The 14,865-nt window shown below is 42.5% G+C and overlaps 1 protein-coding gene across 8 annotated transcripts in view; it reads left to right on the plus strand.

Annotated features, from left to right (window-relative positions):
- ATXN1 (ataxin 1) overlaps positions 1-14,634 on the plus strand; it is a 384,633-nt gene extending 369,999 nt beyond the window's left edge. For all 8 annotated transcript variants that reach the window (XM_036026476.1, XM_036026475.1, XM_036026474.1 and 5 more), the window contains one exon: positions 8,573-14,634. In XM_036026476.1, coding sequence (XP_035882369.1) covers positions 8,573-9,103 — 531 coding nt within the window. In that variant the 3' untranslated portion in view covers positions 9,104-14,634. The remainder of the gene's footprint in view (positions 1-8,572) is intronic.
- The last annotated feature ends 231 nt before the right edge of the window (positions 14,635-14,865 follow it).

Below are 14,865 nucleotides of genomic sequence, written 5' to 3' on the forward strand. Positions count from 1 at the left end.
GCATAAATATGTGTTTATGCGTTCAGTGTTGTGATATAATGGTTACTGACTAAGTAGTTAAAGGAACTTTATTGAACTTACAGAAGAGCAGAGAATGATCATAAAAGCCAGATATTAGCCAGACCAGGGCTACAACATTGGACAAACCGTTGTCAGCCAGATGTGTTGCCTGCTTGTCCTGGTTCTTCCGTCCTGAGCAGAAGGTGGCAGTGATTGGTGTGGAGAGCTGGTTTAGGGGCTGGAGAGAGGGAGGGGAAGGCAGATGTCTCGTAGCAGCAGTGGTGAGCAAGTGGGGGCGCTGCACCAGCAGGAGGAGGGTGAGAGGTGGTCAGGCCCGACAAAGAGAAGTACAGTTACCAGGCATCCGGAGACGAAAGACAGGTGCCTCGAGTGGACAAAAGGACAGAGGCTCTTCATGCCCCCGTTTCATCCTGCAGACCGCTTAGTGTGTTTGAGAAGAGACACATGTATGGGATGAAAAACTGGACTGTGTCGAGCTGCCAGGAGTCCTGTAACATGCTTTTGTAGGGTGCTGCCCCCAGGAATATATGTTCATTAGGGTGCAGTCAGAGACGGTTTGCCCCACAAGGTCATAAAAATGAATTAATGATTATTATCACAGCTGAAATAGCAAAAAGGAACCTTAAGAGTGGAGAGGAAGGGACTGAAGTATGATTCTATGAAGTCATGATGAGCTCAGCGTCTGATGGGGGAGGGCTGTGTGAGCTGCTGTGGATCAGTCCAGGATGCTGCTGTGAGGGGTCAGCCAGCCGGGGAAAGCGTTGCCCCTCTCCCTGGAGAGAGGACTGTATGCCCGGTTTAGTCCTAGCTGCTGAAAAGAAGCTAGGACAGCCACAGCCTCTCTGCATCTAAACACTGACCTCTGTTGGCCAGTGGTGCTGTTGCAGTACTTTTACAGGTGGAAGGCAAACCTGGAACTAGTCATCAGATTGTACTGAGCACCTATTACATTCCATAAAGTATCCTAGACTCTGGGGATAGAAAGATGAGCAAAACAGACAATATCTTAGCCCTTGTGGAGCACACAGTCTTGTGGGAGTTTGGGGGAAAAGGTGAAACAGACAAATATGAGGGTAAAAAAAATAATGCCTTGAGAAATATAAGTGCTGTAGGGAAAAATACAGCATAGAGAGGGCCAGAAAACTAGAGACGGGGTGTTGTTATTTCAGATAGGATGGTCAGGGAACCCCCCTCTGAGAAGGGGAATAAGAGGTGACAGTGCACAGGGCAAAAAGGACTCCAAATGCAGGGACTAGCGTATGCATAGACCTAGAGGTGCAAGGGGAATTAAGGGACCAACAGGAGCCCTAGCTGGTATGGCTCAGGTGGAGCATTGTCCTGTAACTGAAAGGTAGCAGGTTCAATCCCCAGTCAGGGCACATACCTCTGTGTGGGTTTGATCTCTGGTTGGGGTGCGTACAGTCCATGGCCTGGGCACATACAGGAGGTAACCAATCAGTGTTTCTTTACCTTCCTCCGTTTAAGCAATGGAAAAATGTCCTCAGTTGAGGATTAAAAATTTTTAAAAAAGGACCACTGGAAGACAAGTCACCGCAGTGCAGTGAGTAGGGGTGGAATGCAGACCATGTCGGGCTTGCTCATGGTGGCCGTTCTCCCAGTGCGAAGAAGCTGGCTTGGCCAGAACAGTGGCAGTAGAGGCAGTGAGAAATGGTCTCATTCTAGATATATTTGGAAGAGAGGAGGAATAGGATTTGTTTTGTGATTTGAATGAGTGTGGTATGAGAGAAAGAACAAGTCAAGTGTGATTCCCAGGCTCTTGGCCCAACAACTGGCAGAATGAGGGTGCCATTCATGGAGCTGAGGGGAACAAAGGAGGCGCCAGTGGGCAGGGGCCTATCAGGAGGTCTGTTCTGGGCACAATTACATTTGAGTTACCAATAGATGTCCAAGTGGACATCATCAGATAGCATGGTGGCCAGCATCCAAATACGGTTTGGATGCACGCTCTGTCTTCCCACTGAAGCAAGAGCTAGGTCCTACCCAGTACGTGCTCTTCCAGAGTCTCTAACACTTAGTGGTACTCAGTGCCGTTACCAAGCTTTATGACAGCGGAAAACCTAGAGTGGGGACACTTGATCAACAACGTTCTGAAGCTCTTAGCACCATAGGGGAGACCTGCATGGGTCTCAGGTTCAAGGAATTCACAGACTCATTGTTCTAGTTTAGAGTAACATCGTGTCACAAAATCCCATCAGCAGTTTCGTGTCCAACACAGCACCCGCCATGTTTTGAGGTAGATAAGGCTTCTCTCCAAGGGAGTTTCAAGCAGACGGACTTAACCATATATACTCCTCACACTGAAAAATCCCTCAGTATGATTTGTTCATTAACTGTTAATGACCAGTTAACTTCTAAGAATGTTCATGTCCTTCTGACAAACCTAATTATGAAATAAACAGATGTGTTATGAATACTTCAGTGTGCTTGTTTGAAACATATGCAATGAGAGTTTAACTTTCACCAAAGAAAGGGAAACAAACTTTTTTAGTTTACATATATGCGGGCCAAAGCCAGCACATTATCTAGATAATTCAGGCTGTACAATTAGGGGGAAGGAAAACATCTGAGGATAAATATTAGCAGGGATGAGTAATTAGTGAGGAGGAAAACAGCATTCGGTGTGAGCTGTCCAGTCCACTGCTTACAGTGATCACGTCATCCGAATAGTCCTTTGCTCCTCATTTGTCTGACATACCTGTGGGGTAGGATGCGGCACCTTCCCCAGGGGGGCAAAGCACCCTTGGGACGAAGGGATCACAGACAAGCCTTGGAAGTGGCAAAATATATTTTCCCAAATCTGTCCAAGTTAAAATAAATGTCATTATCATCAGCCTTTTTTAGCGCATATCTTAAATATTCTTTTCTTCCCTCATCACTTTTCTTTCATGAATTTTCAGTTAGGCTGTTCAAGCTGTAGACCACCTCATGGTATTTAATTCTAAGACCTGTCTTTCCAATTTTGACATGAGGGAGTAATGAAGGCTTTCAAAATGCCCCAAGACATTGTGATACATGTATTTAGAAGCATATGCATCTGCATCATAGCCTTTGGCATAATAAGTAGTGTTACTTATTATAAAGGCCTTGAAAGCATTTCTTCTTAATGAGTCTACAGATACTTGGTAACATGTAGAAGTCTCAGATTTGTCTGTGAATATACAGTAGATATTATTTTCAGAACATGGAATATTGGCTGCTCTGAGGAGTGTGGATGGTATGGCTCACATACCAAGAAGCTGTCAGCTGGGAGGTATTAGGCTGTCTGTCAGCAAGGAGACAGACTGCCCAAGTCAGGGGATCATCTAGAAATGTGTCAAGCCAAAAACGAGGCCAATATGTCTGCAAATAGGGTTCCTAGCATTACGGACATCACATGGCATCTGACAGTTGTTAGGCACGGATAAGCAAACAGTGTGGCTGGTAGAGGTCCTTAGGAGATATTTGCACTTGAGAACTTTGTTGTTATGACTGGGAAATACAGTTAAACAATGCCCACTGGAAATAGGAGTTGTTCCTCTGCTCAGCTTATGACATGGCTCTAAGAGGTTTGGGGCAGGATTTATGCAGCCAGCTCCAGGGTGGTCCTCCAGTGTGGAACTCAGTGGGCATCCCCATCTGGTACTGCAACTTGGAAGTCTGATGGTAAATCTGCATATGCAAATATACATGTGTGTGATATAAACGTGGTTCTGTAATTGAATATCAGCCTCCTCATGCACTTCTATGGGGAGACTAGAATTGTATGCATAGATGTGAGGCAGACACTGTTTCACAGTTTTCTGTTCCATGAAACAAATCCATGACTCGTGCCATTGCAACCCTACTTATTGCAAGTCAGATTCACCACTGCTGGGGGTAGTAGGAATGTCAAGTTCATCTCTTGGTAGTATTATAATATCTTCATTTGTACAGGCAGAAATCAGGAGCTTAGGAAAAAGAAAATGGGTTTGTGGTCAAAGAAACTGGGGTTCGATCCCAGTCCCATCAATTTATGGCTATGACATTACACAAGTGATTTTAGTCTTTCTGAGACTATAGTTCCTTATTTGCAAATTGGAACAACAGTGCTTTTGTTCACTAGTATATTATTAGCATTAAATAGAATGTTTTCTGTAAAGTTCATATAGAATGTTGGCAGATAGTAGATACTCAAAAAATTTCAGCTTTTAAAATTTTTTTTAATTTCATCTTTATTGTATTTTTTCCATTACCATTGAGTCCCTTTATCCCCCCAGCAATTACCACACTGTTGTCCGTGTCCCCGAGTCCTTTCTCTTTTTTGCTCAGCCCCTCCTCTCCCAGCCTGTAATCTCAACTAATTGTCCTCTGCTCTCCATGTATGAGTCTGTCCCCATGTTCCTTGTTAGTTCAGTTTACTCATTAGATTCCACCTGTGAGTGAAATCGTATGATGTTTGTCTTTTTCTAATGGGCTTATTTCACTCAGCATAATGTTCTCTAGATCCATTCACACTGTTGCAAAGGGTACAATTTTCTTTTTTACAGCCAAGTAGAACTCCATTGTGTAAATGTCCCATAGTTGTTTTATCCACTCACCTATTGATGGACATTTGGGCGGCTCCCATATCTTGGCTACTGTAAGTAATTCTGCAATGAACACAGGGGTGCTTGTGTTCTTTTGAATTAGTGCTTTGGGTTCCTTCAGATATATTCCCAGAAGTGGGATAGCTGGGTCAAAAGGCAGATACATTTTTAATTTTTTGAGGTATTTCCATACTGCCTTCCACAGTGGCTGCATCAGTCTGCATTCCCACCAACAATACGAAAGGGGTTCCTCTTTCTCCACATCCTTGTCAGCACTTGTTGCTTGTTGATTTATTGATTACAGCCATCCCGACAGGTGTGAGACGGTATCTCATTGTAGTCTTAAGGTACATTTCTCTGATGATTAGTGACTTTGAGCATCTTTTCATATGCGTCTATTGGCCATCCGTATGTCCTCTTTGGAGAAATGCCTGTTTAGGTCCTATGTCCATTTTTAAATTGGGTTGACTGTTTTTTTTGTGTTGAGTTTTGTAAGTTCTTTATAAATTTTGGATATTAACACCTTATCAGATGTATCAGCAAATATGTTCTCCCATTCTGTGGGTTGTCTTTTTATTCTGTTGATGATTTCCTTAGCTGTGCAAAACCTTTTTAGTTTGATATAATCCCATTTCTTTGTTTTTCCTTTTGTTTCCCTTGCCTGAGGAGATATATCTGATAAAAAATTGTTACAAGCAATATCCAAGATTTTGCCACCTGTGTTTTCTTCTAAGATTTTTCTGGTTTGGGGTCTAACATTTATGTCTTTGATCCATTTTGGATTTATTCTTGTGTGTGGTGTAAGAAGGTGGTCTAGTTTCATTTTTCTGCATGTATCCATCAAAAAATTTTAGCTTCCTGTACATTATTAAAATAGCTCAGAACTAGACAGTTCTCCTCAGATAGATAATGTTCACATTTATAAGGGCTCATGCTCACACACTGTAGTAATAGGCTTACATATAAATTCACTGTAATTGTTTCTTCTAAAAATACGTATGTCTTCCATAAAGCAAATACAGTATATCATTGAAGGAATTTGTCTAGAACTGTATCAGTCACAGTTACCAAAAAGGATAAAGGTTAAATGGAAAAATCACAATCCATGGAAATTACATAGAACTTTACTATTTTTAAGTTTTGGGTGTGTTTTAATTACTTGTGTCTGTATGCCTCTGTATAATGCAGCAGAACATTATTAATGTTACTGTATGTAGCCAGTATTATTTTGATGTGCTCACGCATCTGCCATTCTCTTTGCTGCCCTGCCCTCCCTGCACCTGTAGTCTTCCATCTAGGTTTGTGCTTCCTCTACCTAAAGAACACTCTGTAGTATATTCCCTAGTAGATCTCTTGCTGGTGAATTCTCTCCATCACTGTTTGTCTGAAAAATGTCTCCATTTTGCCTTCATTCTTGAAGGAATGTTTGTTTGACATTGAATTCTTGGTTGGTAGCTCCTTTTTTTATTTTTTAGTTAATACTTTAAAGATATTCCATTGTCTTCTAGCTTCCATTATTTTTAATGAAAAGTTCACTATGAGTTTAATTGTTGCTTATTTGGAAATAATGTATATTTTGTTCTGAAGGCTTTTAAAGTATTTTTTTCCTGTCTTTGGTTTACAGCAGTTAAACTATGATCTGCCTCTGTGAGAACTTCTTTGTATTTTTCCTGCTTGGGGGTTAGGACTTCTTGAATCTGTGGCTTATCATCTCTTACCATTTTTAGAAAATTCTTAGCCATTATCTTCTTAAGTATTATTTCCACCCAGGGGCCTCTCTTTCCTCCTCATAGGATTCAAATTCCCTGTCTGATGGGTCATCTCAGTGTGTGCTGTAGGTCTCTCATCCTCTCTCCCGTATTAGCCGTCTTCTTGGCTCTGGGTTTCTTCTGAAGGTTGATGAATGAGTCCAGTTCACTGATTTTCTCTTCACCCATGTTTACTCTGTTGGGAAATCCATTATATTCTTTACTTTAGTGGATGCTTCTTTGTTCTTGAATTTCCATGGATCTTCTAAAAGTAGATTCTAGTTCTCTACCAAAATCCTCACGCTTGCCTTTAATCTCTTTAAATATCGTAAACATAGTCATTTTAAAATCTATATCTGATGTCTGTATATCAGAAGGCCCTGTGGGTGTGTTTTATTATCTGTTGTTTCTAATGTTTTTTAGTCATGTCATCGGGTCTGTTCATGGACCCCTCCCCCTTTTAAATTAATGTCTTTTACTTGAAAAATTGTGGAAATAGTTCAAAACTTTAAACCAGTTTAGGAACTAAGATGATCAAATTCTGAGCTTCAGACCTTGAGAAAGCTTGTCTGCTTCTGGTTCACATCACTTCTAGTGTGTAGCCCTTCAGAATCACAGCCCAAAAGAGTGGGCTCACCATAGAGCACCCCTCCTTTGTGTGCCCTGACCTCCATTCCCTGCCCTCCCCACAACCCGCCCCCCACAGTGCTTTGGGAATCACCAGAAGCCCACTTGATCCTACAACTGCTCCACTTTGGAACATGTAAACGCCCATGGAGGAACTCGCCCCAAGCACTAGATTCTCACCTCTGAGCCATCACCCTTTCCTGATCTTGATGCAGTGATTTTTTTTTTACTATCTTATTTTCTGTTGAGTGCTATAAGGAACTTTTTTTTTTAACATTTCATCCAGAGCATCTGTTTGTCTTTCAGAGTATTTAGTTGTCCTCTTCTAGAAAAACTCTTGAAAATGGATTTTTTGAAGCTACTTCATTATTTTTTTCTTTTTTATATAGCATGAAGATGAAAAAATTAAATTTCTATGAAAGTTAAACTATTAAAACATCAAGTGCATTTCACCCTAATTTAATGGCAATAGTAAGACTTTCACTAGAGAGTTTGCAGACCCCTGCACAGTGTCCGCTCGCCTGTATGTACATATTCCCACTCCCAGGAATGTTTTTCTCTTGCAGCCACACCTATGTTCCGTCCCCATTACTTTGTAAAACCAGCGCAGTGTATCCTCACTTAAGAAAACACCTCGCCTCTTCTCCAGCGGGTCTTCGGCCTCCCATAACTTAATACCGTGCGAAGTATTATAACCCCACTCGCCCCATTTATTGGAAATTACTGTTCATATGCCTTTTTTGCCCACTTGATTGTGAACTCCTTTGGGATCAGGACTGTCTTTTTCGATCTATTTTCTCAGCCCAGTTCATGGCATGTAACAGTGTAGAGAAAATGGTAGCTATGGAAAAGAGCCTGGGCTTCCCCCACTTTTAATACTTGTTTTCAAACAAATGCAGAAATTGATTTGAGTATCTGGACTTGACCTTGCAGGTGGACAAGCAGTGTTCTCTGCTCAGACCTCTCCAGATCCTGCCCATCCCTCAGGCCCTGGGTGAAAGCCCTCCCTGAGGACTCTAGCCCTCACTGATTCTGCCTCCCCTAAATTCCCAGGGTGCACGTTCATTTATCCAGTAAACATAATGCCTGTACTGTGTGCCACATACCCTTCCAGGAGCCAGGGATACAGTGATAAACACCTGAGTGCCTGCCTCATGGAGCTCACAAACTGTCTAACTCTGATCCGTGCTAGCACTGTTATGCATGAGAGGAGCATTTGTCCAGGGAGCTAATAAAGCACGAGACTGTGTCCTGGGTGTGAATCACCCATGGAGCTTTGGTCAGAACTGAACACTAAGTAGATGTTTTTTCATCCTTGGGGGTCCATTGACTTGTTTTAATGGAAACCAGTTATAGAGCTGATCCTCAGTGAAAAGCTATTTTGAGTACTGAATGGACTTTCTCCTTGGCTCCTGCTCAGTATCTGCATATGGTAAGTATAGGTGCGGCAAAAAATTAAAAGCCTCATTCGTGTGTTAGTGGAGGAGGTTTCTGGAACAAAGTCTTCTTTTTCTTCATTTAGCTTCTATATGTGTGTGTGAAATAAAACCCTAACGAAATGTTTTCATTGGTTTCCTTTCTTTTTTCCTCTGTCTCTCACTGTTTTCACAGGTCAGCGTGGAAGTTTTGGTAGAGTATCCTTTTTTTGTGTTTGGACAGGGCTGGTCATCCTGCTGTCCAGAGAGAACCAGCCAACTCTTTGATTTGCCGTGTTCCAAACTCTCCGTTGGGGATGTCTGCATCTCGCTGACCCTCAAGAACCTGAAGAACGGCTCTGTTAAAAAGGGCCAGTCCGTGGATCCCGCCAGCGTCCTGCTGAAGCACTCAAAGACCGACACCCTCGCGGGCAGTAGACACAGGTACGCAGAGCAGGAGAACGGAATCAATCAGGGAAGTGCCCAGATGCTCTCTGAGAATGGCGAACTGAAGTTTCCAGAAAAAATAGGATTGCCTGCAGCACCCTTGCTCACCAAAATAGAACCCAGCAAGCCCGCAACAACAAGGAAGAGGAGGTGGTCAGCGCCGGAGACCCGCAAACTGGAGAAGTCGGAAGACGAGCCACCTTTGACTCTTCCTAAGCCTTCTCTAATTCCTCAGGAGGTTAAGATTTGCATTGAAGGCCGGTCTAATGTAGGCAAGTAGAAGCAGTGTGGGGAAAGGAAATTCGGCTCTCCCTTATCATTTGTATCCAGATTACTGTACTGTAGGCTAAATAACACAGTATTTACATGTTATCCTCTTCCTTTAGGTTTCTGTTATAACCTTGTCATTAGAGTTACAGCTGGTGTTGCGCAGGAGACGGGTGCATATGCTTTTTCTGATTGTCAGTGGGCAAGTGGGGGGCTAGAACAGGGCCAGTCCAGGCACCAGGCATCCTGGTGGAAATGAATGTGGCTTTAGAGAGCCTGCCTCTTCAAGCCGCACAGAAGCATCCACTGGGCGAGACTTCTGCTGGTTTCCCGAGGAAGTTCGGAGGGAAGGGAATTGCAGGGGGTGCGTGTGTGCGGGGCTGCAGGGGTGCCACAAGTGAGGGTCTTTTTCTCTCTGCCTCCCCGTCTCACTCTTGCTCTCAGCACGGGATTGGAGGTCCAGAGACATGTCCTCAGGCGGTCTCATGTGCAAAATAAATATCAGGGACCCAGCTTCAGGGCACCCTAGAAAGATATGGACAGCAGATGGAAAGAGAACCCTGTAAAAGAACATTTCTCCCTCCGACATATTTTACAATAAAAGCAACTTTTAATCATATAGATATATATTTCCCCCTATGGGGCCTGACTGCACTGATTTTTTTTTTAAGAGCAACTGCCACACGTGGGATTTCGTTTGTGCTTCACTAGAGCAGTGACGTCTCCAGGGTGTCTGGTGGGCGGGTGCTCCGCGTCAGGGGGGTGGGCAGCGGGGTGGAGAGCAAACACCCACTCTGGTTTCCGTGCAGTGTTAGGAAAACCAATCAGGTTATCACATTGACTTCTCTCCCAAGAGGTAGACACGAACTGCCCTTCAGAGAGCACTGGAAGCTCTTCACATTGGGTTTGCAAATCTTTTGTCTTTTAACTCTAGTACTGTTTATAGTTTATGACTATGGACAACTCGGGTGCCACTTTTTTCAGATTCCAGTGTGATGTGAGGAATTAGATTTTGAAGACAAGCATATATATTACTATCTCTAAGCACTTAAAATGCTGTTCACACTTTATTACCAAGCATCTTGGTCTATCATTCAACAAGTACTGTATCTCACTTTAAAGTCTTTGGGAAGAAAAACAAAAAAACTAAGTTGCTTTCTTTTTTCAACACTGTAACTACATTTCAGCTCTGCAGAGTTTCTCGCGTCAAGATTTTGAAAGTTTCAATGTGGTGTAACAGGATGAATGTGAATTCTGAACTAGTGTGTGACAAGGAACGACCACCAAGGACAGCCTGGCAGGAAGGCACTTCTCACTTTGATGTTTTGAGAAAGAATCAAAGGCATATGCAGAGCTGGCAGAGAAACTGAGAGAAAAGGGATGGAAAGAAAAAATACTCATTTTTGTCCAGTGTTTTTCTTTTTAAGATGAACTTTTAAAGAACCTTGCGATTTGCACATCTTGAGTTTATAATTTGTGTGATATTCCTGCAGTTCTTATCCAATAACATTGTGGGAAAGGTTTGGGGGACTGAACGAGCATAAATAAATGTAGCAAAATTACTTTCTAACCTGCCTAAACCGTAGGCTGTTTTATAAGGTTATGTTCCTTTCAAAATTCATTTTGGTCGTTCTGCCACATCTGTCACAAAACCCAGGTCTTAGCAGGACAACTCTGAGAATTTTCTTCAAATTCATTGAGAGAGTTTTCCGTAGAGACATTTCTATATGTAAGCAAGTTTTTTTTTTAAACAATTGCTTCATTACTGTTGTTGTTAATGTTATTTCTGGAGTGACTTTTTTTCCCCATCTGCAGTCAAGTCAAGATTTAATGTTTGGTACAAACCCAGAAAGGGTATTTTATAGTTTAAGCCTTTCATTCCCACAGAACTGAAATATTATTTGTAGGTTTGGAGTTTGCATCTCAAAGTACTTTCTAAAAAAGCTTTATATGCAGGGAGAATTTTTTTTTCAATATTCTTACTTGGAATGGCTGCAACTAATTTGAACAAATACTTCTGATTTTTTTTTCTTTTACCATTGAAAATAGTACTTTTTTCATTTCACAAATTTAAAAAGAAATTCTAATGTCAACCCACATTTTGGGTATCTGGTATTCCTTCACATTTTGTTCTCACCAGGACTAATGATTTTTTTTATAACCCATTTTCTGGGATGTACCAAAAACATTTGAATAGATATAGAATAGCTAGAACAGGTCCTGGACTTTCTTCAAATTTCATTACCCTCTCAGCATGCTAGCAGAGAGCTGGGTGGGCCCATTCTCCCAGTCATAATGCTTATTTAGTGCTGTATTTTTAAAGCGTTTCTGTTCAGAGAACTTGCTTAATCTTCCATATATTCTGCTCAGGGCACTTGCAGTTATTAGGTTTTGTTTTTCTTCTTGTTTTATAACCTTTGATGGTAAGAGGAATACGGGCTGCCACATCGACATTGTCCTCATTAGTACCACTAATTACAGCCACTCATGTGGACTCAGAAAAACACACACCACCTTCCGGCTCCCTTGGAGTACTGAACCAGCTGGATCCACAGCACCAACACTAAAGTGGGAAAACATCCATGGCTTGGAGCAATAGGAACATCATCATTTTCGTGCTTCTATTTCAGGTACAGGAATTGTAAGAGAATTGGTTCTTTCTAAACGTTGTCCCATGTCATTCTCCTGCTTTATTAGCATGTGCAATACTTTCCGTGCCAATAGAGTCTGATCAGTGTGCTCTCGCTGAAGCTCAATATGCCCTTTTGGCTTTTTCCTTGTTTGGAGGGAAGGAGCCAGGAAGGAGAGAGCCTCCCACTGCGCACTCCCCCTGCTGCTGTGGATGCTGAGTGCTGGGCAGGAACCTTCAGGAGCCCAGGTGTTTGTTGTGGATGCTGCAGACTGAGCAAAGGAGATCTGGGGGACAAGCTGCAGTTCCCCTGTCACCGTGAGGAGTAGTGAATGTGGAGAGGAAGGAGGCAGAGTCATTTCTAAAGCGCATTCTGCAGCAATATGGCCAGGATGACCCCATTTTCCAGGCCCTTTTCTGCAAGTGGGCAGGCCCCTCCTCAGGTCTGTGTCCTTGAGATGTTGAGCCGCACCTCTGAGCCCCCGCAGGAAGTGCAACCCAGAGTGCATGCGCTCTGAGTGCGAGGGCCAGTGGCTGCGGAGGGGCCGCCCGCGAACACTGCTCACCGCTCCTCTGTGGCAGCTTTCTCTTCAAATAGGAAGAACATCCAGGGGACAGGGAGCCTCCTCTTGTTTGCAGACATCGGTGAGCCTGAGGCTCCCAAGCAGCCCTTGTCACCGCTCCTGTGTAGCAAACCTAGCAATGACAGGCGTAGAAATTCTCTGGTGCCCTGCCGCTTACAAGGATCAGCCATGTGCCTCTGTACTATGTCCACTTTGCAATATTTACTGACGGCCGACTTCAGTTCCTTCTTTCCTGTTTTCCATTTTTAAACTAATAACAGCAGGCCTTTTGCGTTTACAATGGAACACAATCACTGAGAAATTAGTCAGGGTGAAAAGAAAAAATATAATAAGAAACCAACAAACAAGAACCTCTCTTTATAAGGATTTCTAAATATGGAAAATGACTGTTCCTTAGAATGTTTAACTTAAGAATTACTTCAGTTTGTCTGGGCCACACTGGGGTGGAGATAAACAGATGGGTGCCACTTACCTCAAATCTTTTGAAGTGGAAATCCAAATTGCATTTTCATTTGGACTTTTCAGGATAATTTTCTATGTCAGTCAGTTTTGTTTTCCCCAACTCGCCCAGTTTGGTTTGGGGTGGTTTGATTTTTTTCATTGCCGTTGTTGACCCCATTTCTAACTCTGAAGCGTGACCCTATGTGTTTTTTGTTGGGTGAGTGTGTTGGGTTTCTCCCCCAGCAGGAAGTGGCAGCAGCTTCCTCCTCCCCTACACAGAACTCTGCGGAACCTTTCACACCTCTTACTCAGGGACGGGGATGGCGCGTGAGTGGTACACTGATGTGTCCAGAAGCAGCACTTTGACTGCTCTGGAGTAGGGTTGTACAACTTCAAGGAATGTTTGGATTTCCTGCACCTTGTGGATTACTTCTTAGATCCTGCATAGATTGCAATATAATGCTGCATGTTCACGATGAACAGTAGCTCCTAGTGATCATAAAATCCACTCTTTGCACATAGTTTGATCTTTACTGAAATATGTTGCCAAAATTTATTTTTGTTGTAGCTTTGGAATTTTTCGTTTGTTTGTTTTTTAAGGAAACAATTGATAATACCCTTTAACATCTGTGACTACTAAGGAAACCTATTTCTTTCATAGAGAGAAAAATCTCAGATGCTTTTGAAGACACTAATGCCATGCTATTTCAGATTTGGGTGAAGAAGCAGAGCTCTTGGGACAGAAGGCCAGGCTTTTTGAGCTGCATTGGTTGCCATGGCTACTGTTTCATGAACCGCAAGCAGCTCAACAAACTGTGGTCTGTTCTCCCTAAAACCCTTTGCACTTCCTATTTCCTAGTCACCCGTGACGAGTCCAGGTGACCACAGGGCCAGCAGTCTCCGAGGCCCAGTCCAGCTTCTCTTGCGGTGATATGAAAGAAAAGGGAATTATGCTTTTTTTTTTTAAATTCTGTAAAGTGGAGTGGAGGCCTTTGCTTCCACTTTTGTGTTTTCAACCCAGAATTTCTGAAACAGATAATTTAAGACAACATCAAGTAATAAATATACAGAGAATATACTTTTTTATAAAGCACATGCATATGCTATTGTGTCGGGTTGGTTTCCTCTCGTTTCCATGGACAGTGTCGTGTTTCTGTAGACAGGGAAACTCCAAACAGTTTGCACACCTCTACTCTGGAGCTGAGACTTCTCCTACGCAGATGACCTCGCTTCGAATGTGTTACCTTACTGACAGGATCTTTTCTTGTAGCACTAGACCTTGTGGGAATTTTCTTTTTCTTTTTAATGTACGCCTAATCTGAGAAACTGAAGAAAACATTTTTTTGAGGCACTCACTTTGAGGAGTACAGGTAATGTTTTAAAAAAATTGCACAAAAGAAAAAATGAATGTCGAAATGATTCAGTGTTTGAAAGATACGGATCTGTTGAAACGATGAGTTTCATACCTTGTTTGTAAAAACAAAAACAAAAAAGAAGCATAAGGTGGGAAGTTACATGTTTTTTTGTACATAGAAATTTGTCATGTCTAAATGATCGGATTTGTATGGTTATGGCCTGGAAGAATTACTGCGTCGAAGGCTCTGAAACTGTACCTATGCTTCCTTTATGTTTGTGTCCCACAGAGCCCCCTTCCGAGAGAGGGCCACTCTGTGTTCTGCAGTTTGAAGATACTGTTCATTCCTACGCTGAAAGTCCTTCTCTGAGCTCCCTTCTTAGTTTAAACTCTTAAGCCATTGCAACTCCTTTTTCTTCAGAGATGATGTTTGACATTTTCAGCACTTCCTGTTCCAATAAACCCAAAGAATATAATCCTGAACAAGAAGTGTTTGTAACAAGGGATCCTAGCTACCAATAAAACAGGACTCATTACAAGGACAAAAAAAAAAAGAGTTCAGCATTTTCTCCCCCCACACCTCATTTAAATGGGGGGTAAAACATGAAATTCAATTTAAATGCCTCATTTTACTTCAGTTAACTTTTTCTTTAATATTGAGGCCAAAATCCATGTGGGGCAATGTCTCAGAAGAGTCATATTCTGTCCCAGAACCCAGCCAGCCAGCGGAGACTGGACAGCTGTGGGGATATTGAGCAAGCCCACCT

This window comes from Phyllostomus discolor, chromosome 5 (assembly GCF_004126475.2).
Source record: "Phyllostomus discolor isolate MPI-MPIP mPhyDis1 chromosome 5, mPhyDis1.pri.v3, whole genome shotgun sequence".
NCBI classification, from domain to species: Eukaryota; Metazoa; Chordata; class Mammalia; order Chiroptera; family Phyllostomidae; genus Phyllostomus; species Phyllostomus discolor.